Source organism: Nannobrachium achirus, assembly GCF_963921795.1.
Source record: "Nannobrachium achirus genome assembly, chromosome: 10".
NCBI lineage: Eukaryota > Metazoa > Chordata > Actinopteri > Myctophiformes > Myctophidae > Nannobrachium > Nannobrachium achirus.
The window spans coordinates 64809008-64834251 of record NC_137819.1 but is presented as its reverse complement, the minus strand read 5'-3'; the positions used below and the strand labels follow the sequence as shown (position 1 = coordinate 64834251).

Genomic DNA, 25244 nt, shown 5'->3' with positions numbered 1-25244 from the left:
TCGAACCCAGTTCGATTTGTGCGTCTTGTCGCATGCGGTAAAAAAATCATCACTCCTTGTATGACTCCTTTTGGGATCCGCAGCGCCGATTCCTCACAGCATTGCACACCAAATCCAATGTGTTTTATTCATGCAGCAAACGGGGAAAAAAAGCAACTGTCCTGTGTGCAAAGGGCTTAACACATATTAACAATGTACAGTTTAGTAACCTAACACTATTCTATCCAGACCAACACACATCCTTACAGAGTGTTTGTGTTCTGGAGGACATTGCTATGTCTGTCAGAGCAGCTGTCAGCCGGTAATCAAGGCTCTGGGACTTCTAATCAGCTGAGGTAATCATGTTAGACCAGTGATTATGAGGAGAGGAGAGGAGAGGAGAGGAGAGGAGAGGAGAGGAGAGGAGAGGAGAGGAGAGGAGAGGAGAAAATAGAAAAACGTAGATCTGACAGTAGGCGAGAGTAGTCAAGGAGACGAAAAAAGACGAGAGAGGGAGGGAGGGAGGGAGGGAGGGAGAGAGAGGGAGAGAGAGAGAGAGGGAGAGAGAGGGAGAGAGAGAGCGCTTGCTTCACTCCCGGGGTGTCACACCAAATTCTGGGCCCTGGGTACAAGGATTGTGCAAGCCTTTGAATATTTCAAATCCTTTTAAGGTTTTTCAAAAAACCTATATTTCTATGTCTTTGGTGCTCAAACCTTTTCATGTGAAGGACGAAGCAAAATGATATGTATTTGGCCACGGACCCCCCATCTCAAAATATTTAGTTCCAGGGACCCCACCCCACCCCCAGAAGCAAAATTTGAGTTACAAATGTTCGCTTGAAAAATACATAATATTCAAAGATTTGCACTCATTTTCACGACTTTTCAAAAATAGCCGATCTACAAGTTTGCAGTGCGGCACTCGGTGCCACGCTGTGAGCTTGTATATCTGCTATGTTTCAATAGTATAAAATAATAAAGGCCACTCCATCTTGGGCCCTGGTAACTCAGTCCCACTCCCCCCCTTGTGACGCACCTGCTTCCCTGAAGTCAGTGTCACAGGGCTAATAATCAGTTTGTTCTTTGCTGATTACAGTGTTAACCCATTTAGAATTATTGAATGCTTTAACTATTGAAAAACAGCAGATATACAAGCTCGCAGCGCGGCACCGAGTGCCGCGCTGCGAGCTTGTAGATCTGCTATTTTTGAAAAAAGTTGTGCAAATGTGTGCAAATCTTTGAATATATGTATTTTCAAAGCGAACGTTTGTAACTCAAATTTTACTTCTGGGGGGGTCCCTGGAACTAAATATTTTGAGATGGGGGTCCGTGGCCAAATGCATATCATTTTGGGGGTCCTTCACGTGAACCACTGATATAGAAACATCGTTTTTTTTCAAAAAACCTTAGAAGGATTCAAAAGACACTTATAGAATCGGGTCAAAATTAAAATTTTCACGATTTTTCAAAAATAGCAGATCTACAAGCTCGCAGCGTGGCACTCGGTGCCGCGCTGTGAGCTTGTATATCTGCTATTTTTCAATAGTTAAAGCATAAAATAATAATACACAATAATGCGTACGCGGTCTAAATGCCTTAATGACTGCTCTGAAAACCAACAGCCCCGGCCTAGAACACATTCACTACAGTGTTGCATTCTGCCTCCTCTTCACTGTCTTCACAGAAACACAATGAAATCACTGTCTATTTATCCATTACGACGCTCCTTTCTTTCTCCCCCGGGGCCCCGAAGAGTCTAACAATATTTACGCTATTAAACCCATTTAGGCCTGAACACATTATGACGCAATATTTTTTGCTTTAAATATAAGAAAATAGCAGATATACAAGCTCACATCGCGGCACCGAGTGCCGCGCTGCAAGCTTGTAGATCTGCTATTTTTGAAAAATCGTGAAAATTTGAATTTTGACCTGATTCTATAAGTGTCTTTTGAATACTTCTATCTGGCTTAGCCATCGTTAAAGAAAAGGTCCTTTTCACTTTTAACTGGAGCTCAGTTAGTCTGTTCTTGAGAGACCACTATGTCAGTGGTGCTCAAACCTTTTCATGCGAAGGACCCCCAAAATTATATTTATTTGGCCACAGACCCCCATCTCAAAATATCTAGTTCCAGGGACCACCCAGAAGCAAAATTTGAGTTACAGACGTTCGCTTTGAAAATACATATATTCAAAGATTTTTTGCACACATTTTCACGACTTTTTCAAAAACAGCAGATCTACAAGCTCGCAGCGCGGCACTCGGTGCCGCGCTGTGAGCTTGTATATCTGCTATTTTTCACTGGTTAAAGCAGTCAATAAGTTTAGGCCTGAATGGGTTAAAGGTTCCCCTCATTTGCATTCAAATGCGCCGTCGTTCGCACATGAAAGACGGGAGCAGAGCAAAACACAAAAGCTCGGAGGAAAACAAAAGAAAGAAAGAGAAAAAAAAACAAAAAAACCTTGACAAGCGCAAAACACTCCATAAATCATTTTAATTGGACCTTAACCGTCGTTAAATATGAAAATTACACGTAGACCCTGCCGTCCTCCAAATGAAGTGCTTGGAAATGGGAGCCTGAAGGAATGGTTTTACTGTGTGTTGAACAACGATGGTTTAATCCTACCATCACAGTGTTCTGGAAAACACAGCAGTGGAAAGTAACTGGTAGCCTGCTTTTACTTAAAGGAGTAGTTCACCACTTTTCAACCTGTCTTCATATAATAGGTCCTCACTAATGTTCATGATAAAATATCACCATTTTTTTTATACTCAGTCCAAGTCTCCTAGGAGAGCTGTGGGAAGTTCAGAATCCATCGTCTTGTGACATCATCAGTTTCCCAAAAAAGAAATTTAATCAATATTTTTGAAAAAAATATTTAGATTTTTATTATCGCGAGAACAATGGCTTCCACTTTAAAATTGCAACTTTTCAGGAATAGAAAGCCTGCAGTTTCTATAAGCTGGATTGGCAATCGATGATGTCACAAGACGATGGGTTTCTGACGTGCCCACAGCCCTCCTCTGAGAGGAAAAAAAAAAGAAAAGCTATTTTTGAGTGAGGACCAATTATATGAACATAGGTTGAGAAGTGGTGGAGTGCCCCTTTAAGTACTGTACTTGAAGGTGGAGTGACATGGCCAAAACAGCTAATTAAGGCTATCAAATTAGCCATTTTTTTAATGATGTCATGTACCCCCATGTTAAATGACCCAATCAAATTAATTTATTGTAGTTACTGTACTGAAAGTAGTACTTTCTGTACAGTAACTGAAATAAATTAATTTGATTGGGCTAATATGGGGGGAGGGGCGGAGTCGACTATCCATATCATTATCTTTTGAAACTGCCCCAAAAAAAGCTGTCCGAGGTGTGTTTCCGACTTTCTAAACCAACTTTAAAACTATCAGTTCTAGGGGTAAAAATGATATAGCATTCGCCATAAAATCAATGGTTAGACCGGTAAAAAAGTACAAGTCTTCTTCAAAAAAGGTGTCAGAGATTAGTTACGAGGGTCAACACGCTTCTCCCCGTCTATGAGACGGTTTTGTCGGCCATACCCTGCTGTGTCTTCCCCTAAACCTGACTGGAGGACCTGGCCGGGACACCGGAGCAAGCTTAGAACGAGCGTCCAGCGATCTCCTCCTCCTCGGCAGCTCTGAGCCCTTTTAGCAGACATATGTCCTGCTGTCTCGGAGGACTGATGTCCGTGGCTCATACACTCTGTGTGTGTAGCCTGTGTGTGTGTGTACACACACAATAGCTCTCCAAAATAGCCTTGCGGTGCGGCACTGCTACACGCTAACAACAACTCATCACGTTGTGCGCGGCACGGCACGACGGACAAAGTATACATTCACTGCTAACTGATACGGCCCCGCCTCCTTTTCAGACTGTTTGAAGAAACACCACGTGACCTACTGTATCATAATGTTAAATTTCGGCCGGTGTCGCCACTCCTTTAAGTACAATTGTGAGTATTTGTACAGCACTTTACTTTCCCATTTTCAATCATTTTACTTCTACTCCACCATGCTGGCTGCTGTTTGCAACGCAGTTTGCATCTACGGGGAAGCGCTCAGGAAAACGCTCTATATGTGCAGGTTCATATTACTGCAAGGGAAGGGGGTCCGGGACCCCTAGGGGGTCCTCAGAGTTACTACAGGGGGTCCTCCTTTTTTATATTAACCACTTGAACCCTAGTGTCCATATTCGGAGAACTTTAGCCAAAAATAGCAGATCTACAAGCTTGTGAGCTTGTAGATCGTCTGTTTTCGGCTAAGAAGTTTGGTGTAGAGGGTATAAAGAGTGAAAGGTCAAGTTTGAAGTAGTACAGACTGTTGAAGTGGTTAAATATCTGAAAACACAAATTGACATGAATCTGATGATTGTGCTGTCCAACGATGAAACTATATGGAATCTATGGACAGGTTGTGGGGGTCCCTGCTTCATCTCTCTCTCAACTAAGGGGTCCTCGGCCTGAAAACGTTGAAGACCCCTGTGGCAGAGTATGTTATAAAATTGAGGTGGTTGTATTTTGGTTCCCTGCTCTTCTAATGAGACATTTAGGTGAGGTCAAAGGTCATATCTCACCTAAAGACACAGGATATGACAAAGGTTTTGACCTGATGGTCAAGTTTATCCCCTGAGCAAGCGTCTTTCATTCACTGCCAAAGACATTTAACCAAACTACCACTTCCAGATAGGTCTAGTTTGTCCTTACCTTTTCAAGTTGTCACAGAAAATGTTCCTACTGTATTTTTCAAAAGACTCCTCTGTTTTAGCGAGACACGGAAGCGGAGAAAGATACGATTCACTTAAAAAAAGTTAAACAGGACGTGTATGGAGCGGCTGTTTCTAAGTGTAGTTCCTTATTTGGGCTTCCTTCCAAATGATGTTTAAACCAGTGGTCCAAACGGATTCCAAATATGTTTTATTCATTTTTTATTTTGTTCAAGATAGTTTTGAATAGCAGATCTGTGAGATTGTAGAGTGTCTGATTTCAAAATAGTCAATGCATATTATTGGAGGTCAAAGTGGTAAAACTGATTTTGATGCTATATTAACTCAGCGGGTGCCCACGCGCCAAACTCTTTGATGTCGCTGGAGGCCCACGACGCGTTTGCCGCGTTTACTGTATTTACAGTAACAACTTTAAATCTCACCGTAAGGTTGGGGCTACGCGGCTACGCCGGGATGTAGCCCATTCACCGCGGGTTTCTTCGAATCGACGCTGAGAGCATCGCGCGGCCGTTTTTCTCCATAATTATACTCCAATGCATTTCCCCATCTTTAACGCCCTTTATCTCTGATGTTTGTTTTATGGCTAAAACTGTGGCCGGCTGCGGCAAAATGACCAACTTTTGATCGGCAATCAACAGCTATGATCAACACTGGCCCATACAGTAAGTTACACAACAACATCCTGTCTGCGGTCATGTGACCAAGTGACGTCATGACGCATGCATTGACGCAGCAGGGGCAGATTCAATACAATGGTGGTGGGCCTGGGCAGCAAGAGGGGATAAATGGGGCTCAATCTAGGGGCACCCAATGTGTTAATGGCAACCCCGGGGGACGGGCGTAATAGCTCCAAAGGGGAGGGGCCTATAGCTCCAAAGGGGAGGGGCCTAGCTGCACCTATATAACATCAACTCACCAATGGCGTTTGTTTTTACTGGAACCAGGAGGAGCTTAACTGTCTGAGATCTCTTTTCTGCGTCTAAGAGCGGAATAATAATAATAATAAAAAAAAAACACTTGAGACTTTGTTCTGCCTCTCCCTCTCATCAGAGCCTCATCCCTCCACGCCGCGGGAAGGGAAATTGGCCCGAACTAATTGGAATTTAAACGAAACCATAATTGGACATTTTGCGCTTGTCATACGATGAGAGACAGATGGGTTTGTAATTGCATTACAAGTCTGACACGGCGGTGAGTGTGTGTTGCCGCGCGGTGCGCTGCACACCTCCCCCCTCCCCGTGCCCTTCATGGGATGGTGGTGCGAGTGGCCGCGGTTCAAAGACAATTTACTGTTGATTTTCTTTAATGGCGCTGGCAGTGTCGGCGCGGCCGGGGAAGTCAGTCAGCTAAAGCAGGATAAATCACCACAGCTGGGAGCTCCACAACGCTGGCTTTCTGTTTTTCTTCTGTTCATGTGAATGTGGGTCGAATTGGACGGAACGTTTTCTGTACAAACTGGCTCTTTTTATTGTGATGCACGCTATTCACTTGATTACTCCTTGCATAGAGCTGGGTCTTCAACGTTTTCAGGCCAAGGAGAGAGAGATGAAGCAGGGACCCCTTTACTTAGTTGAAGAGAGATGAACCTTTTTGTAGACTCCATATAGTTTCATTTTTTGACAGCACAATCATCAGTGTGTTTTGGATTCATGTCAATTTGTGTTTTCAGATATTTAACCACTTGAACCGTCAATACTTGATAAACTTGACCTTTCACTCTGTACTTAGTCTGCTCTTTTTCCCCTCTACACCAAACCTCTTTGCCGAAAATAGCAGATCTACAAGCTCACAAGGCCTCGCGTCTGCCGTCCTCAGAATATGGACACTATAGGGTTCAAGTTGTTAATACAGAAAGGATTGGAGGATTTGGAGGACCCCCTGTAGTAACTCTGAGGACCCCCTGTTGAAGACTCCTGGCATAGAGTGCTGTGCATATTAGAGCAGTTAGCAGTGTTTTCAGTGCTTTCTGTTTCTCTCCGAAACCCTTCAGAAACTATTTTGTCTTGTTTTATAAAATACTTCTTTTTTTCTTTAACTTTGTAGCTATTTTTGTTTATTCCCAAAGAAGAAAGTTCATCATTTCATCCAGGGGCGTCACACCAAATTCTGGGCCCTGGGTACAAGGATTCACTGCGGGCCCCCCATGAATGTTAACTGTGAGCTTGTATATCTGCTATTTTTTAAAAATCATGAAAATGTGTGCAATAAACCTATGTCAAGGACCCCCAAGATGATATGTATTTGGCCACGGACCCCGATCTCAAAATATTTAGTTCCAGGGACCCCCAGAAGCAAAATTTGAGTTAGAAATGTTCGCTCAAAAAATACATATATTCAAAGATTTTCACACATTTTCACAACTTTTCAAAAATAGCAGATCTACAAGCTCGCAGCGCGGCACTCGGTGCCGCACTGTGAGCTTGTATATCTGCTATTTTTCAATAGATAAAGTTATTAGGGCCCCTCCACCTTGGGCCCCAGTAACTCAGTCCCACTTTCCTACCCCTTGTGACGCCCCTGATTTCATCATGAATCATTCCATTTTCAAGGAGGTTTGGGCTTCTAGATTGTCCTTAATGCTTAGACTAGTCATGCAGTGTGTTAGAAAATCATTGTCTAAATGTCCAAAATAGTATTTTGGAGAGATTATGACCCCCGATGGACCCCCATCCAAAAGAGGTAGAAGTACTCAAATGTTTTACGTATAGTATGTAAAAGTACTCCTGCAATATAGAAATATATTTTATATTTCTATATTTAATATCACAAAACGCGCCGCAAGCTTTTAGGTCGGCTATTTTGAAACAGCCAAGGTATAAAATAGGGCTAAAGTGGTTTATGTATGTTTTATAATATCATAATTTATATCTGCAAAGTAACTAGTAAATTAGGTTTTCAAATAAATGTAGTGGAGTAAAAGTATATCTGGATCCGAGATGTAGTGGAGTAGGAGTAAAAGTATTGGAAATCGGAAGTACTCAAGTAAAGTACAAACACAGATGTGCCGTTCCAACTCTTTAATATTCACTGTCCTTTTCCTGAAAATGTCCTTCAAATGCATTTTTTTCCTGCGTTTTTTTCCATGTTTTGCTTTTCTATTTTTTTATGGAGATCAGAGCTTTGTTTTTGCAGAAACTAGCAAAAATAGCTGATCTACAATTTACATTTTATGCAAATCCCCTGAAAATCTACTGTCTTTTGTATTTTATAATCGTGAAATTACATCGTAGTATGCCCAAAACTCCAATAAAAAGAGTATAAAAAAAATAAAAAATAAAAAATCTACTATCTTGCCAATGGCATGACGCGTGAAGTTTTGAAATGGCATCTCTATACCTCAAAGTTGTACTCAAGCACAGTACTTATAAGAAAAAGGATTACTTCACCACGTTTCAACCTTTCAATCTTCATATAATAGGTCCTCACTAATGTTCAAAATAAAATTAAAATGGCAAAAAAAAAAAATCTACTCTGTCCAAGTCTCTTAGGAGAGCTGTGGGAATCAGAAAACCATAGTCTTGTGACATCATCAATGGGGAATCCAAGCTAATAGAAAAGGCAGGTTTTCTATTCCTGAAAAGTTGCAATGTTAAAGTGGACGCTATTGTTCTCGCGATAATGAAAATCAAAATTATTCTTTCAAAAATATCGTTTTAAAAAGAAAATCTGTCAAACAATGATGTCACAAGACTATATGGATTTCTGAACTTCCCACAGCTCTCCTAAGAGACTTGGACCGAGTGGATTTTTTTTTCTTTTTTTTTTGCAATTTTATTATGAACATTAGTGAGGACCTATTATATGAAGATGGGTTGAAAAGTGGTGAAATCCTCCTCTAAGAAAATGTACTTGGTTTAGTTACTTTAGACCACAGCCGCTCACTTCCTATAGGTTACTGCAGGGACGTGCTGGCCATTGGGAAAAGCGGGACAACTCCCGAACGGCCGGTTCATACCCGGCCGGTCCAGGCCGGCCATTGGGAAAAAAATAAAAATAAAATGTCGGACTTCGTTCCATTTTGGGGGCTGGGCGGCCAACAAAGTAAATCGTCACTGTCGGGCAGAAAACCTCGTATCTCCAAGTTTCAAATTTACAAAGCCCTGCTTCATCATACAAGGCTGTCGCACAAAAGTAGTGAAAACAGCCGATCTACAAGCACACAACGCCTCGCACCGCGAGGCGTTGTGTGCTTGTAGATCGGCTGTTTTCACTAGTTTAAATCATTTTTAAAATGGTTTTGGAGTCGGGACGTACAAGGTTTCCACCCGACAATGACGAAGTATAACTCATGTACAGTAATTGGCCCACTGGCTTGTCACTTGTCATGATCTGAAATGGCAGCAATCTTAGCAGCAGCGCTATAGAGAGAGATCTCTCTCTATAGCGCGCAATGAGGGCCTCTACAACTCTTTTTCCCGGGCTGAATCAGGGGCCCAGCACGTCCCTGGGTTACTGTACATTACTGTACAGGTCAAGTTCTACCGCTGTGTTCCAATCCAATTATGAACCACTCTCTTCTTCCCCAGCCTTTATGCTTCATGCTTTATGCCTTCCCTTGCATGGCTGAAAGCATAACGCCTCGTTATGTTGTGACATCTACAGACCTGTGACTGTCCTGTACGCTACATCACAGCATTATGAAGTACATTACTGTACCTACTGTACCGATGTGCTATTAACAAGACGTCAGGCTTTCCTTGTACTTCTCCTGCATTTTCTTCCTGGAAATTCTTGTTTTTCCCAAGGTCCTTTTTAGGGATTCACCGATACGATAAATTCTTTGCCGATACCGATATCGATGTTTAAAGAGGTGGTGCCATAGTTTTGTACTGTTTTCTGGTTTTCATGTGTCTAGGAGGTTGACAGTACTTCATTAGACCCCCTGGTGTGGTTGTTATGAGCAAGTATGTATTCCCTTTGCATTTTGGATTTCTTTCTCGAGCCACCTTGTGGGTCAAAAGTGCAGATCCAAAAACACAGATAGAGTGACATCACTCTATCTGGAGATAATCATCCCCTCCCCTTTTACCATTCACCCAACACGCGTGGGTGTGGCTAACTTCAGCCTGGTCACCACCCACCATGACAACCAGGCTTATCAACAACACAAATAATGCTAATGCTAATTCTTCTCTTTTGTCACTGAAAACAATTGTCACTTTTTGACACATCTTTACAATAATAATACTAATAATAATAATACTCTGAAAAGCATTTGCATAACAACACCTTTTCACCTTTGCAAATGCCCTCCTTTCTCACTGTCAATGTACTGTCAATTTACTGACAATCCACAGAACCCGGAAGTGGCTTCATTTCCAGTGAAGCTGTCCCTTGGTGCTGCCATATAGAAACCAACACTGTAAAAAAAAATAAGTTGGGAACACTCAAAATTTTGAGGCAACAAACTTCAGAAAACGTTTAAGTTAGACAATCAAACACAAAACTTTAAAGGTGATACACCATGAAATTTCACTTTTCCTATTTTAAAACCTTTTTTTGGGGTCCCACTAGCACCTTCTATCCTCACTAAGTCCCATTTCTGACCGTTGTGTCTTTCTCTGGTTTTGAGAAGGCGAAGGTTAAAAGTATCCCACGGGTTCTCAAAACAGGCTATCCAGATTTGCTGCCGATTGTGACGTCATCTGCCGATTGTGACGTCATCATAAAAAATCAAAAAATCAAAAATGTTTTTTTTTCAGGTGGTAATTTAGCCTCAAACCTTTTGAAAAACGTTTTTTTTGGGACATAAACAATATGACATAAATACTTTTTAAATGCATGGTGTATCACCTTTAAAGTTGTACTATGTAACTTTTTTTATAAAACAAATCTTAAAATTCTCCTAACTATTAAATCACAAAAGTTTTAGAAGATCCGCGCCGTGAATTTCAGCCTGTAAAGCCTTCTCTATATGTAAACTGAGATCCTTGCCGTGGACCGGATCTCGCGCCAAAATTGCGTCATCACACTACCGGCCAATCACAGCGAGGGTTATACAACTGCCGGCCAATCACAGCGCATCTTGAAGTGGGGTCGCTATGGCAGCCATATTTGTTGTCGCCCGTTTGTACCATCCCTTCTCTAGGTAATTTCGCCTACCAGGCAGGGTGAAGGAGTCCGTATCTCTGGAATTACTGAACGCACAGGAACAAGGGACCCCTTAAAAGATAGATCTCAGCGAGGTGGAGGCAGACGCGGGGGTCTGAAGGTACGAAAAACGGACGAAAGACGCGGACGCGACCGCGGTTTGCTATAGGGCTAATGACCACTAGTTGGGCAACTTACACAGTATGGCTTTAAGTTTTGCTTGAATCGGTTTAGTTGGTTTAACTCAAAAGTTTTCTGAAGTTTGTTGCCTTAAAATTTTGAGTTTTACCAACTTTTTGCTTTGCTTTGTTTGTTGGAAATTAAGCCATTCCGGGTTCTCATTGAAGCTGCTGTTCCTATTGGCCCAGCAGATGTCGCTGTTTCACCTTCTTCTACTGGTGTCAAGACATGTATCTCAATCTAACACTTGATGTTATTTTAGTAAACCTTTTCATAAACACGTTGTTTTCAATCACTAGTTTCAAGTCTTTTTTAAATCATCATGTGCATTTAGTAAATTATGGTCTAATTAACTTTCAAATGAATGATAAAGTAGGGTATGTTTCTAGGATTTCTACTGGTTCCACAGCAACCACAGGCCAATAGCATTCATTTGATTAATTTCAATGACATTTTCAATGTAGTTTTAGTCCTAGTCTTTTGAATAAAATGTAATTTAGTTTTAGGCATATTTTTGTCATCTGAAATGTTTTAGTTGACCTCCAGTTATAGTCGACTAAATAGCATGAGATTTTAGTTGACTAAATCTACATTTGATTTTGTCGACGGAAATGCATTTTAGCGGTGCCTTGATGGCGTCGTAATGGCCGAGTTGACACTTGTTTGCACTCTGCTCAAAAAGAAAAAGAAAAAAGAATACCTGTTAGCGAGCGTTCCGAGGTCACTGCGTTTGTCCAGGGTCGAGCGTGTTTTGAGGCGAGCGTTCTCGTGTTCATCCCAGAACGCTGGCAATGCCAAGCAAAAAAAGAAAAAGAAAAGAAAAAAATAGACTGCGCTCTGTTCAAGGTGCCAACTTGCGCCTTGCGCACTCGTGGCCATGTATGGCCTACTTGCGCACCAGCAGAGCGCAACATTGTTATATATATATCAGCTTACACTTGTTGATGCCAGCAAGAATGCTGGTCCATCATTGGTTGTTTATGGAGACGTCACCAGGAATGCTAGTCCTTGCGAATGCAGTACTTGCGGACTCTGCTGGAGCAAGTAAAAACACCCACAGGAGGGTAAATGGTGCATTTATATAGCGCTTTTATCCAAGGCGCTTTACATAGATTGTGCATTACATACACCCATTCACGCACACATTCATTACATTCACCCATTCATGCACACATTCATTAAATTCACCCATTCACACACACACATTCATTACATTCACATACCGATGTCAGAGGAAACCATGCAAAGCACCAACCTGCTCACCGGGAGCAATAGGGGTTCAGTGTCTTGCTCAAGGACTCTTCCACACTAACTCAGGGGGAGCCCGGATTCGAACTGGGAACCCTCCGGGAACCCTTCGTGCTCTAATAATGGTTTCTCTACCCCTGAGCCATGCCGCCCCAGGATATCATGCCAGCTTTGTTTGGCTGTGAAAAAAAAAGAAGCAAGGCCATCATAATGCCAGGTCTTCATTATGGCAATACTGGGATCTCTGTATGAAAGGAGAAATGGATCCATCATCAGACCTTTGGCTGAACGGTTCATCTTTAGCTCCGCCCGGCCGGAGCGGCCATGAGGCGGAGATTATGTTTTCATCCCTGTCTAAATGTCATCAGTGTGATTGACAGGAGAGATGATGAGAGGAGCAGAGTTTCCACCATTATTAATAAGAAGACCAGGACCAAAGTATGGGTAGAGTTTCTCAGTGAAGGTGCAGCCAGTGAAAGAGTAGAGATGAACTCTGGCCTCCACATCATAAAAGGAGACCAGACCCTCCTCATAATCCACAAACACTCCCACTTTCTGGACCTCCTCTCTTACAGGGAGGAGGACAGCAGGGTCAGCATGAGCCCAGTACTTATTTATATTCCACAACCTTATAGTCCAGAAACCATTGTTGGGGGTCAGTGTGATGACTCCCTTCCTGTTGATGGACTCTCTGGCCACTCCTAGAACCCAGCCAGTCTTCCCTCCAACCTGAACCTCATAGTAAAACCTTCCTGAGGAGAAGCTTTGTTTTCCTAAGACACTGACACATTGAGAGAATCTCTCTGGGTTGTTTGGGAGATTCCTCCTTATGTTTCCAGTACTCACTTGTTTTCCATCCTCAGACAGGATGAGGCAGGGATGTGCTGTATCAGGATCCACAGTCACATCCACGTCAAATTGCTGGATCCTCCACAGCTCAACATCACGCACCTTCTTCTCCATCTCTTGACTGAGTGTATTTTCCAGCTGAACCACAGATGTCCTCACAGACTCCACATATGAAGACTGATGGACATGGACCTTTGTCCAGTCCTTGGTGGGTGGAGGGGTGTTGATGGATGGGAAGTTCTGGTGGAGGTGGTCTTCAGTGTGTGAGAGCTGCTTCAGCTCAGATCTTCTCTCCTCTAACCGAGTTATTTCACTTTGCAGATCTTTGATGAAGCCTTCAGCCTGTTTCTCTGTGGTTTTATGCTTCTCTTCAATCACACCAATGAGCTCAGCCTGGCTCCTCTCAATACAGCTGATCAGAGCAGTGAAGACCTGCACGCTGCCTGCTATCACTGTGTCTGCATCTTTCCTGCTGAGCTCTACTGAGTGTTGGACCTCCTGAATCTTCTCTTGTCTCTCCTGGATCATCTGCTGAACCTCAGCCTCTGTCTTTGCTTCATATTCCTCTTTCCACTTGTGATTCCTGAACTGTTGAACCATCTCAGATATAAAACTGTTAACAGATACTTCTGGTCTCTTGTTGAAGGTCTTTGTACACAGTGGACAGCAGCACACATCACTGGTGTTCCAGTAATGTGTGATGCAGGCTTTGCAGTAGTTGTGTCCACATGGAGTGACGACTGGGTCAGTGAACACATCCATACAGATAGAACACAGGAAGTGCTCTTCAGACAGCAGACTGCCGGCGGACGCCATTTCTACACACTGAGAATACAAGCCAAAGTGTGAAACACTGGAAATATTGTACAAAGCACTTATAACTGAAAGCTTCACAGTATTAGCAGAGGCCTGATGTGATTACAGCAGAATATTAAATCGTATCATCTTTTAAGTCAAGCCAACTGAGATCTGACCTCATCAAAAATTACATCAGTTTTGCCCAAATATGGAGTTCCACTCTGCTCTGCAATGACTGTACCTCCTCGTAGATATTGGGTAGCTCTGATCCATAGCGTTAGTGGAGTTCTCCCTAACGCTATGTTCCTCTACCTCCGTATTCCTTGGCAAAACCGGAAAACCCCGCCGTCTGGTCCAAAAATAACAAAAACAGTTTCGCCCCTCACCACACCAAAGGTATCAGTGGACAGTTGAAAGCTTACTCTACTTAGTGGACGAGGTCTGAGCCCCCCACCACACGATTAAAATACATTTCTAGGGCAAAATGAATAATATTCTACCGGATGGAGACTCCATTTCTTCTCGTTTTTCACTATTTGTCGTCGCCATCAAGGTGCCAACTCACTACTGCCTCGCAGGTCAGAGGACCGAATTACACAGAGTATTAGTCTCACTAGTTGTTATTCAACTCTGCGACGTTGGAAGCGCTGTTTCGTCTTCAACCAGGAAAGTGTCTCCATCCGGTGGAATATTTTTCATTTTGCCCTAGAAATGTATTTTAATCGTGTGGTGGGGGGCTCAGACCTCGTCCACTAAGTAGAGTAAGCTTTCAACTGTCCACTGATGCCTTTGGTTTGGTGAGGGGCGAAACAGTTTTTGTTATTTTTGGACCAGACGGCGGGGTTTTCCGGTTTTGCCAAGGAACACGGAGGTAGAGGAACATAGCGTTAGGGAGAACTCCACTAACGCTATGGACCAGAGCTAGATATTGGGTAACCATTAAGGTTTCTCTACCCCTGAGCCATGCCGCCCCAGAATATCATGCCAGCTTTGTTTGGCTGTGTGAAAAAAAAAAAGCAAGGCCATCATAATGCCAGGTCTTCATTATGGCAATCCTGGGATCTCTGTATGAAAGGAGAAATGGATCCATCATCAGACCTTTGGCTGAACCGCTTCATCTTTAGCCCCGCCTGGCCGGAACGACCATGAGGCGGAGATTATGTTTTCATCCCTGTCTAAATGCCATCAGTGTGACTGACAGGAGAGATGATGAGAGGAGCAGAGTTTCCACCATTATTAATAAGAAGACCAGGACTGAAGTATGGGTAGAGTTTCTCAGTGAAGGAGCAGCCAGTGAAAGAGTAGAGATGAACTCTGGCCTCCACATCATAAAAGGAGACCAGACCCTCCTCATAATCCACAAACACTCCCACTTTCTGGAGCTCCTCTCTTACAGGGAGGAGGACAGCAGCAGCCTGGTACTCATTTCCATTCCTCAACCCTACAGTCCAGTAACCATTGTTGGGGGTCAGGAAGACATCATGTTCCTTCCTGTTGATGGACTCTCTGACCACTCCTAGATCCCACTCAGTCTTCCCTTTAACCTGAACCTCATAGTAAAACCTTCCTGAGGAGAAGCTTTGTTTTCCTAAGACATCAACAGTTTCAGAGAATCTCTCTTTGTTGTCTGGGAGATTCTTCCATATACCTCCATCACTCACTTGTTTTCCATCCTCAGACAGGATGAGGCAGGGATGTGCTGTGTCAGGATCCAGAGTCACATCTACTTCGTATTGCTGGAACCTCCTCAGCTCAGCATCACGCACCTTCTTCTCCATCTCTTGACTGAGTGTCTTCTCCAGCTGAGCCACAGCTGTCCTCACAGATTCCACATATGAAGACTTATTGACATTGACCTTTGTCCAGTCCTTGGTGGGTGGAGGGGTGTTGATGGATGTGAAGTTCTGGAGGAGGTGGAGGTGGTCTTCAGTGTGTGAGAGCTGCTTCAGCTCAGATCTTCTCTCCTCTAACTGAGTTATTTCATTTTGCAGATCTTTGATGAAGCCTTCAGCCTGTTTCTCGGTGGTTTTATGCTTCTCTTCAATCACACCAATGAACTCAGCCTGGCTCCTCTCAATACAGCTGATCAGAGCAGTGAAGACCTGCACGCTGCCTGCTATCACTGTGTCTGCATCTTTCCTGCTGAGCTCTACTGAGTGTTGGACCTCCTGAATCTTCTCTTGTCTCTCCTGGATCATCTGCTGAACCTCAGCCTCTGTCTTTGCTTCATATTCCTCTTTCCACTTGTGATTCCTGAACTGTTGAACCATCTCAGATATAAAACTGTTAACAGATACTTCTGGTCTCTTGTTGAAGGTCTTTGCACACAGTGGACAGCGACACACATCACTGGTGTTCCAGTAATGTGTGATGCAGGCTTTGCAGTAGTTGTGTCCACATGGAGTGACGACTGGATCAGTGAACACATCCATACAGATAGAACACAGGAAGTGCTCTTCAGACAGCAGACTGCCGGCGGACGCCATTTCTACACACTGAGAATACAAGTCAAAGTGTGAAACACTGGAAATATTGTACAATGTACTTATAACTGAAAGCTTCATAGTATTAGCAGCGGCCTGATGTGATTACAGCAGAATATTAAATCGTATCATCTTTTAAGTCAAGCCAACTGAGATCTGACCTCAACAAAAATGACATCAGTCTTGCCCAAATATGGAGTTCCACTCTGCTCTGCAATGACTGTACCTCCTCGTAGATATTGGGTAGCTCTGGTCCATAGCGTTAGTGGAGTTCTCCCTAACGCTATGTTCCTCTACCTCCGTATTCCTTGGCAAAACCGGAAAACCCCGCCGTCTGGTCCAAAAATAACAAAAACAGTTTCGCCCCTCACTAAACCAAAGGTATCAGTGGACAGTTGAAAGCTTACTCTACTTAGTGGACGAGGTCTGAGCCCCCCACCACACGATTAAAATACATTTCTAGGGCAAAATGAATAATATTCTACCGGATGGAGACTCCATTTCTTCTCGTTTTTCACTATTTGTCGTCGCCATCAAGGTGCCAACTCACTACTGCCGCGCAGGTCAGAGGACCGAATTACACAGAGTATTAGTCTCACTAGTTGTTATTCAACTCTGCGACGTTGGAAGCGCTGTTTCGTCTTCAACCAGGAAAGTGTCTCCATCCGGTGGAATATTTTTCATTTTGCCCTAGAAATGTATTTTAATCGTGTGGTGGGGGGCTCAGACCTTGTCCACTAAGTAGAGTAAGCTTTCAACTGTCCACTGATGCCTTTGGTTTGGTGAGGGGTGAAACAGTTTTTGTTATTTTTCGACCAGACGGCGGGGTTTTCCGGTTTTGCCAAGGAATACGGAGGTAGAGGAACATAGCGTTAGGGAGAACTCCACTAACGCTATGGACCAGAGCTAGATATTGGGTAACCATTTTGGTTTCTCTACCCCTGAGCCATGCCGCCCCAGAATATCATGCCAGCTTTGTTTGGCTGTGTGAAAAAAAAGCAAGGCCATCATAATGACAGGTCTTCATTATGGCAATACTGGGATCTCTGTATGAAAGGAGAAATGGATCCATCATCAGACCTTTGGCTGAACGGTTCATCTTTAGCTCCGCCCGGCCGGAACGACCATGAGGCGAAGATTATGTTTTCATCCCTGTCTAAATGTCATCAGTGTGATTGACAGGAGAGATGATGAGAGGAGCAGAGTTTCCACCATTATTAATAAGAAGACCAGGACTGAAGTATGGGTAGAGTTTCTCAGTGAAGGTGCAGCCAGTGAAAGAGTAGAGATGAACTCTGGCCTCCACATCATAAAAGGAGACCAGACCCTCCTCATAATCCACAAACACTCCCACTTTCTGGAGCTCCTCTCTGACAGGGAGGAGGACAGGAGGGCTAGCAGCAGCCTGGTACTCATTTCCATTCCTCAACAATATAGCCCAGTAACCATTGTTGGGGGTCAGTGTGATGTCTCCCTTCCTGTTGATGGACTCTCTGGCCACTCCTAGATCCCACTTAGTCTTCCCTGTAACCTGAACCTCATAGTAAAACCTTCCGGAGGAGAAGCTTTGTTTTCCTAAGACACTGACACATGTAGAGAATCTCTCTGTGTTCTTTGGGAGATTCCTCCTTATGTTTCCAGTACTCACTTGTTTTCCATCCTCAGACAGGATGAGGCAGGGATGTGCTGTATCAGGATCCACAGTCACATCCACGTCATATTGCTGGATCCTCCACAGCTCAACATCACGCACCTTCTTCTCCATCTCTTGACTGAGTGTCTTCTGCAGCTGAACCACAGATGTCCTCACAGACTCCACATATGAAGACTGATGGACATTGAGATTTGTCCTGTCCTTGGTGGGTGGAGGGGTGTTGATGGATGTGAAGTTCCGGAGGAGGTGGTCTTCAGTGTGTGAGAGCTGCTTCAGCTCAGAGCTTCTCTCCTCTAACTGAATGATTTTATTTTGCAGATCTTTGATGAAGCCTTCGGCCTGTTTCTCTGTGGTTTTATGCTTCTCTTCAATCACACCAATGAGCTCAGCCTGGCTCCTCTCAATACAGCTGATCATAGCAGTGAAGACCTGCACGCTGCCTGCTATCACTGTGTCGGCATCTTTCCTGCTGAGCTCTACTGAGTGTTGGACCTCCTGGATCTTCTCTTGTCTCTCCTGGATCATCTGCTGAACCTCAGCCTCTGTCTTTGCTTCATATTCCTCTTTCCACTTGTGATTCCTGAACTGTTGAACCATCTCAGATATAAAACTGTTAACAGATACTTCTGGTCTCTTGTTGAAGGTCTTTGTACACAGTGGACAGCAGCACACATCACTGGTGTTCCAGTAATGTGTGATGCAGGCTTTGCAGTAGTTGTGTCCACATGGAGTGACGACTGGGTCAGTGAACACATCCATACAGATAGAACACAGGAAGTGCTCTTCAGACAGCAGACTGCCGGCGGACGCCATTTCTACACACTGAGAATACAAGTCAAAGTGTGAAACACTGTAAATATTGTACAAAGCACTTATAACTGAAAGCTTCACAGTATTAGCAGAGGCCTGATGTGATTACAGCAGAATATTAAATCGTATCATCTTTTAAGTCAAGCCAACTGAGATCTGACCTCATCAAAAATTACATCAGTTTTGCCCAAATATGGAGTTCCACTCTGCTCTGCAATGACTGTACCTCCTCGTAGATATTGGGTAGCTCTGATCCATAGTGTTAGTGGAGTTCTCCCTAACGCTATGTTCCTCTACCTCCGTATTCCTTGGCAAAACCGGAAAACCCCGCCGTCTGGTCCAAAAATAACAAAAACAGTTTCGCCCCTCACCACACCAAAGGTATCAGTGGACAGTTGAAAGCTTACTCTACTTAGTGGACGAGGTCTGAGCCCCCCACCACACGATTAAAATACATTTCTAGGGCAAAATGAATAATATTCTACCGGATGGAGACTCCATTTCTTCTTGTTTTTCACTATTTGTCGTCGCCATCAAGGTGCCAACTCACTACTGCCGCGCAGGTCAGAGGACCGAATTACACAGAGTATTAGTCTCACTAGTTGTTATTCAACTCTGCAACGTTGGAAGCGCTGTTTCGTCTTCAACCAGGAAAGTGTCTCCATCCGGTGGAATATTTTTCATTTTGCCCTAGAAATGTATTTTAATCGTGTGGTGGGGGGCTCAGACCTTGTCCACTAAGTAGAGTAAGCTTTCAACTGTCCACTGATGCCTTTGGTTTGGTGAGGGGCGAAACAGTTTTTGTTATTTTTGGACCAGACGGCTGGGTTTTCCGGTTTTGCCAAGGAATACGGAGGTAGAGGAACATAGCGTTAGGGAGAACTCCACTAACGCTATGGACCAGAGCTAGATATTGGGTAACCATTAAGGTTTCTCTACCCCTGAGCCATGCCGCCCCAGAATATCATGCCAGCTTTGTTTGGCTGTGTAAAAAAAAAAAAAAGCAAGGCCATCATAATGCCAGGTCTTCATTATGGCAATACTGGGATCTCTGTATGAAAGGAGAAATGGATCCATCATCAGACCTTTGGCTGAACGGTTCATCTTTAGCTCCGCACGGCCGGAACGACCATGAGGCGGAGATTATGTTTTCATCCCTGTCTAAATGCCATCAGTGTGATTGACAGGAGAGATGATCACAGGAGCAGAGTTTCCACCATTATTAATAAGAAGACCAGGACTGAAGTATGGGTAGAGTTTCTCAGTGAAGGAGCAGCCAGTGAAAGAGTAGAGATGAACTCTGGCCTCCACATCATAAAAGGAGACCAGACCCTCCTCATAATCCACAAACACTCCCACTGTCTGGAGCTCCTTTCTTACAGGGAGGAGGACATCAGGGTCAGCATTAGCCTCGTACTTATTTATATTCCACAACCTTATAGTCCAGAAACCATTGTTGGGGTCAGTTTGATGTCTCCCTTCCTGTTGATGGACTCTCTGGCCACTCTTCTCCATCTCTTGGTTGAGTGTGTCTTGTCTCTGAAGCTAATTCCTCAAACGACTGTAAATAATGCTCCTCACACTCTGCAGAATCAGCTTTTAAGACGCTCTCCTGCGTTGGATCTCACCTCATCAAATTTATGACATCACTTTTACCCAAACATGGAGTTCCACAGGTCTCCAGACTGGTTCCAGTAAAGTACTGTGATCTGAAAGCCCAACTAACATGGACACCTGAGATGACTTTTTACTGTGGTTGCCTAGAGGGCAACGCACTATAGTTCTACACAATTCTGAGTAAACTCATAGCCAATCAGGAAGCAGCATTCTCGGTGACATCACCATTATAGAGTAAAGGTCTTTGCACACTGCTGCGTTTTTCGGGCCGAATATCGGAGTGAATTTCGGAGTGCGTGAATACAAAAAATCAACCTCACGTTTTGTCACTCACGTTTGCACACTGCCGCCCGTTTCGTATTTATTTTCGGACCAGGGTTGATTTTTTCCGATTTTCGCAGCTGTCACACTGAGTCCCTTGCTCTCTCTCTCTTTCCTCTCTCTCTCCCTGGCTTTTGGATTTCGGATTTCCAAAACGCAACAAAAACACTGGTCTCAGGACATTGTGTAAACACAATCCAATAAAAAAAATACTAACTTTGAAGCTAAAGAAATAACCGCACTAGCCTAAGGACTATCTACTCTGTTAGTTATAAGAGGGCCCACGAAATCTAGCAACAGGGGCAGCTATGAAAAAAATTTACTAAAGCAGGTATGAAGGGGTATGATAAAAGGCAGATTTAACCCTATATGTGTTTTGATCTGAACGACTCCTTTAAAGTTAAACAAATAAGTAACTAATTAACCAGTCTGCTTGAAAAGTAGGCCTAGGCATTATGTATAATAGCAGCCAGTTGACAGTGCAGAGACATAATGTATAATAGCAGCCAGTTGACAGTGCAGAGACATAATGTATAATAGCAGCCAGTTGACAGTGCAGAGACATAATGTATAATAGCAGCCAGTTGACAGTGCAGAGACATAATGTATATTAGCAGCCAGTTGACAGTGCAGAGACATAATGTATAATAGCAGCCAGTTGACAGTGCAGAGACATAATGTATAATAGCAGCCAGTTGACAGTGCAGAGACATAATGTATAATAGCAGCCAGTTGACAGTGCAGAGACATAATGTATAATAGCAGCCAGTTGGCAGTGCAGAGACATAATGTATAATAGCAGCCAGTTGGCAGTGCAGAGACATAATGTATAATAGCAGCCAGTTGACAGTGCAGAGACATAATGTATATTAGCAGCCAGTTGACAGTGCAGAGACATTATGTATAATAGCAGCCAGTTGACAGTGCAGAGACATAATGTATAATAGCAGCCAGTTGACAGTGCAGAGACATAATGTATAATAGCAGCCAGTTGACAGTGCAGAGACATAATGTATAATAGCAGCCAGTTGGCAGTGCAGAGACATAATGTATAATAGCAGCCAGTTGACAGTGCAGAGACATAATGTATAATAGCAGCCAGTTGGCAGTGCAGAGACATAATGTATAATAGCAGCCAGTTGACAGTGCAGAGACATAATGTATAATAGCAGCCAGTTGGCAGTGCAGAGACATTATGTATAATAGCAGCCAGTTGGCAGTGCAGAGACATTATGTATAATAGCAGCCAGTTGGCAGTGCAGAGACATAATGTATAATAGCAGCCAGTTGGCAGTGCAGAGACATAATGTATAATAGCAGCCAGTTGGCAGTGCAGAGACATTATGTATAATAGCAGCCAGTTGACAGTGCAGAGACATAATGTATAATAGCAGCCAGTTGGCAGTGCAGAGACATAATGTATATTAGCAGCCAGTTGACAGTGCAGAGACATTATGTATAATAGCAGCCAGTTGACAGTGCAGAGACATTATGTATAATAGCAGCCAGTTGGCAGTGCAGAGACATAATGTATAATAGCAGCCAGTTGACAGTGCAGAGACATAATGTATATTAGCAGCCAGTTGACAGTGCAGAGACATAATGTATAATAGCAGCCAGTTGACAGTGCAGAGACATAATGTATAATAGCAGCCAGTTGACAGTGCAGAAACATAATGTATATTAGCAGCCAGTTGACAGTGCAGAGACATAATTGACTTATTTTGATGCGTTAACGAGCGTCCGTCAACTGCTTATTAGCATCATGCAAATACCTTCGTACTTTCATATGCCATCAGTCTCCATAGACTTCCATGTAATTCATAGTGCACTGATAATGTCATGTCCATGCCTAGATCGTGCACCACGTCGGAGCGGCGCCACAAACCACCGCAACCGATACGAATCCATGGAGTAGTAAAATGTAATTTTCTGAGCAGGATTTGGGGAATAAGAGGTTAAGAATCCTTCACCATCGTAAACACTGGTTGCTGAGGGAAGCTACTTCCTGAAGAGTCGGTTATTGGCCGGTAGTGTATCATGTGTGTGTATGATCTGCGATGTGATTGGCCAACGTATACACAACGTATACAAATGATGCAGATTACGTCATTTTGCCGGGAAATCCCGCCCCTGTCACTGCTAAGAAGAAAACATATAAAGAGAAGAAAATTCTCTGGACTATCGGGCCTGGCGGGGAGGGACATTAGCATATTCTCGGGACTATCGGGCCTAGCAGGGAATGAGTTAAGGTAGTCTTGAGAGATTCCACCTATAGTGACATGGTGCGCAGCATAAAGGACAAGTTGGAAGGTTTTAGTTTAGTTTAGTTGGACATTATTATTCTCCACTAAAAAGACTCCAAGCCAGCGTTGTTTTTGACAGGTAATTTTGATTTAGTCTTAGTCATAGTCTTTTGAACAAAATGTCATTTAGTTTTAGTCATAATTTAGTCACCTGAAAAGTTTTAGTTTTAGTCTAATTTTAGTCGACTAAATATCATAAGATTTTAGGCGACTAAATCCACAGTTGATTTAGTCAACTGAAAATGTATTGTGGCGGTGCCTTGATGGCATCGTAATGACTGATTTTACACTTGGTTGCGTGCTGGAAATAGCCGATATACAAGCTTACAACGTGTCGCAACACCTGAGAGGAACCAAACATAAAATGACTTGCTCTTCTCCACTAGTCTAGTGTTTATTTTCAATATAATTAGTCTTAGTTTTAGTCATCACAGCTTAGTTTTTATTTCGTTTTCGTCAATGAAAAAAACAAACAGTTGACAAACATTTTTTGCCATAGTTTTAGTCGACAAAATCAACACTGCTCCAAGCTGTTTGTGTTCTGTGTGCTAACCCCTCCCCCCCCCCCCCCCTCCCTCCCTCCATCTGGGATGATTGACTCCCACAATCCCCAGGAAAATCACTCATATTAATCCATTTAAGCCTAGAATTATTGAATGCTTTAAAGGGGTAGACCACCCATTTTCAATATTGAACTATGTCATTAATATACCTTAAAGGAGTTGTGTGGAAAAAAAAGTTCCCCCTCTTCTGTGTTGCCTAGAACTGGAGGATTGACTTTGGGGTTTGTATTGTAAAGTACAACGGTGTGATGTCATCATGTTGTGATTTGCAATACAAACCCCAAAATCAATCCTCCAGTTCTAGGCAACACAGAAGGGGGGGGACTTTTCTTTTTTTCCCCCACAACTCCTCTAAGGTATATTAATGACATAGTTCAATATTGAAAATGGGTGATCTTCCCCTTTTAACTATTGAAAAATAGCAGATATACACATACTTGTAGATCTACTATTTTTGAAATGTGTGCAAATCTGATACATTTGAGTTACAAACGTTCGCTTTAAAAAAGCATATTATGTATTTTTAAAGCGAACGTTTGTAACTCAAATGTTGCTTCTATAGGGGGGTCCCTGGAACTAAATATTTTGAGATGGGGGGTCCGTGGCCAAATACATATAATTTTGGGGATCCTTCATTTGAAGATATATGGCTTATAGAATGATGCCATGTTGAAATACTACTTTTGAGATATTCAAGTTCTAAATTTGGGAGGACCAACAGAATTATGTCCCGATCTCTCACATTAATTAAAAAAAGTCTTATTTACATGCAGAGTTAAGCTCTGGCGTTTAAGTGAAATGTAGCCTGATATTTATGACATGCTTTTGTGGCTTTATCACATTTTAGAAAAAAAATAATAATCATTTCAGCCCTGGTCTAAAGTAGTGGCTTCCGAAATGACTGCCCCAGTGTCATGCTCAGTCACATATAATCAAAGATCTAAAAACCTAAAAACAAATGCTAACTAGCTTCATGTATGGTCATTGCAATAATGCGTACCCGTTATGAATGGCTTAACGTGGGCTCAATCATAGCAGGTTGGAGACTTTATATTCCAGAATGAGAAAATCCTGGCGAGATCAAAATGAGAAGTGCTAACTCCCCCCTCGCCCCCACCTCCCCCAAACTTCATTTTGAAGTTTGATCTCATCCTCTGGCAAACACCACAGTGGATTTGATTTTAATAGCCGCCTTTAATTCCCTCTGATGCGATTTTATCCTGCAGAGGAGAAGACGACGCCGTGCGAGAGAGAGAGAGAGAGAGAGCGAGAGAGAGAGAGAGAGAGAGAGAGAGAGAGAGTCAGCGCTGATGAGATGAGAGAATCCAACGAGCAAATACGATTGATTATTATTATGTTCCATCCAGGAATGTTCTGAACCTTTTGAAGAGAATTAAACCCCTTTAGGACTAGAATTATTTAACGCTTTGGCAATTGAAAAAATAGCATACAAGCTCACAGCGCGGCACTGAGTGCCGCGCTGCGAGCTTGTAGATCTGCTATTTTTTTTTGAAAGATCATGATTCTTTGAATATATCTTTTTAAAAGCAAACAAATATTTGCTTCTGGGGGGTCCCCGGGAAAAAAACATATTTTGAGATG

At 43.0% G+C, this 25244-nt stretch overlaps 1 protein-coding gene across 1 annotated transcript; it reads right to left on the bottom strand.

Moving 5' to 3' along the window:
• Positions 1–15063: 15063 nt before the first annotated feature.
• On the bottom strand, positions 15064–16158 carry LOC308293227 (zinc finger protein RFP-like; the record flags this gene model as incomplete). Its single annotated transcript, XM_080735663.1, has 1 exon — positions 15064–16158. The coding sequence occupies one exon, from the start codon at positions 16156–16158 to the stop codon at positions 15064–15066; it is 1095 nt and encodes a 364-aa protein (XP_080591789.1).
• Positions 16159–25244: the final 9086 nt, after the last annotated feature.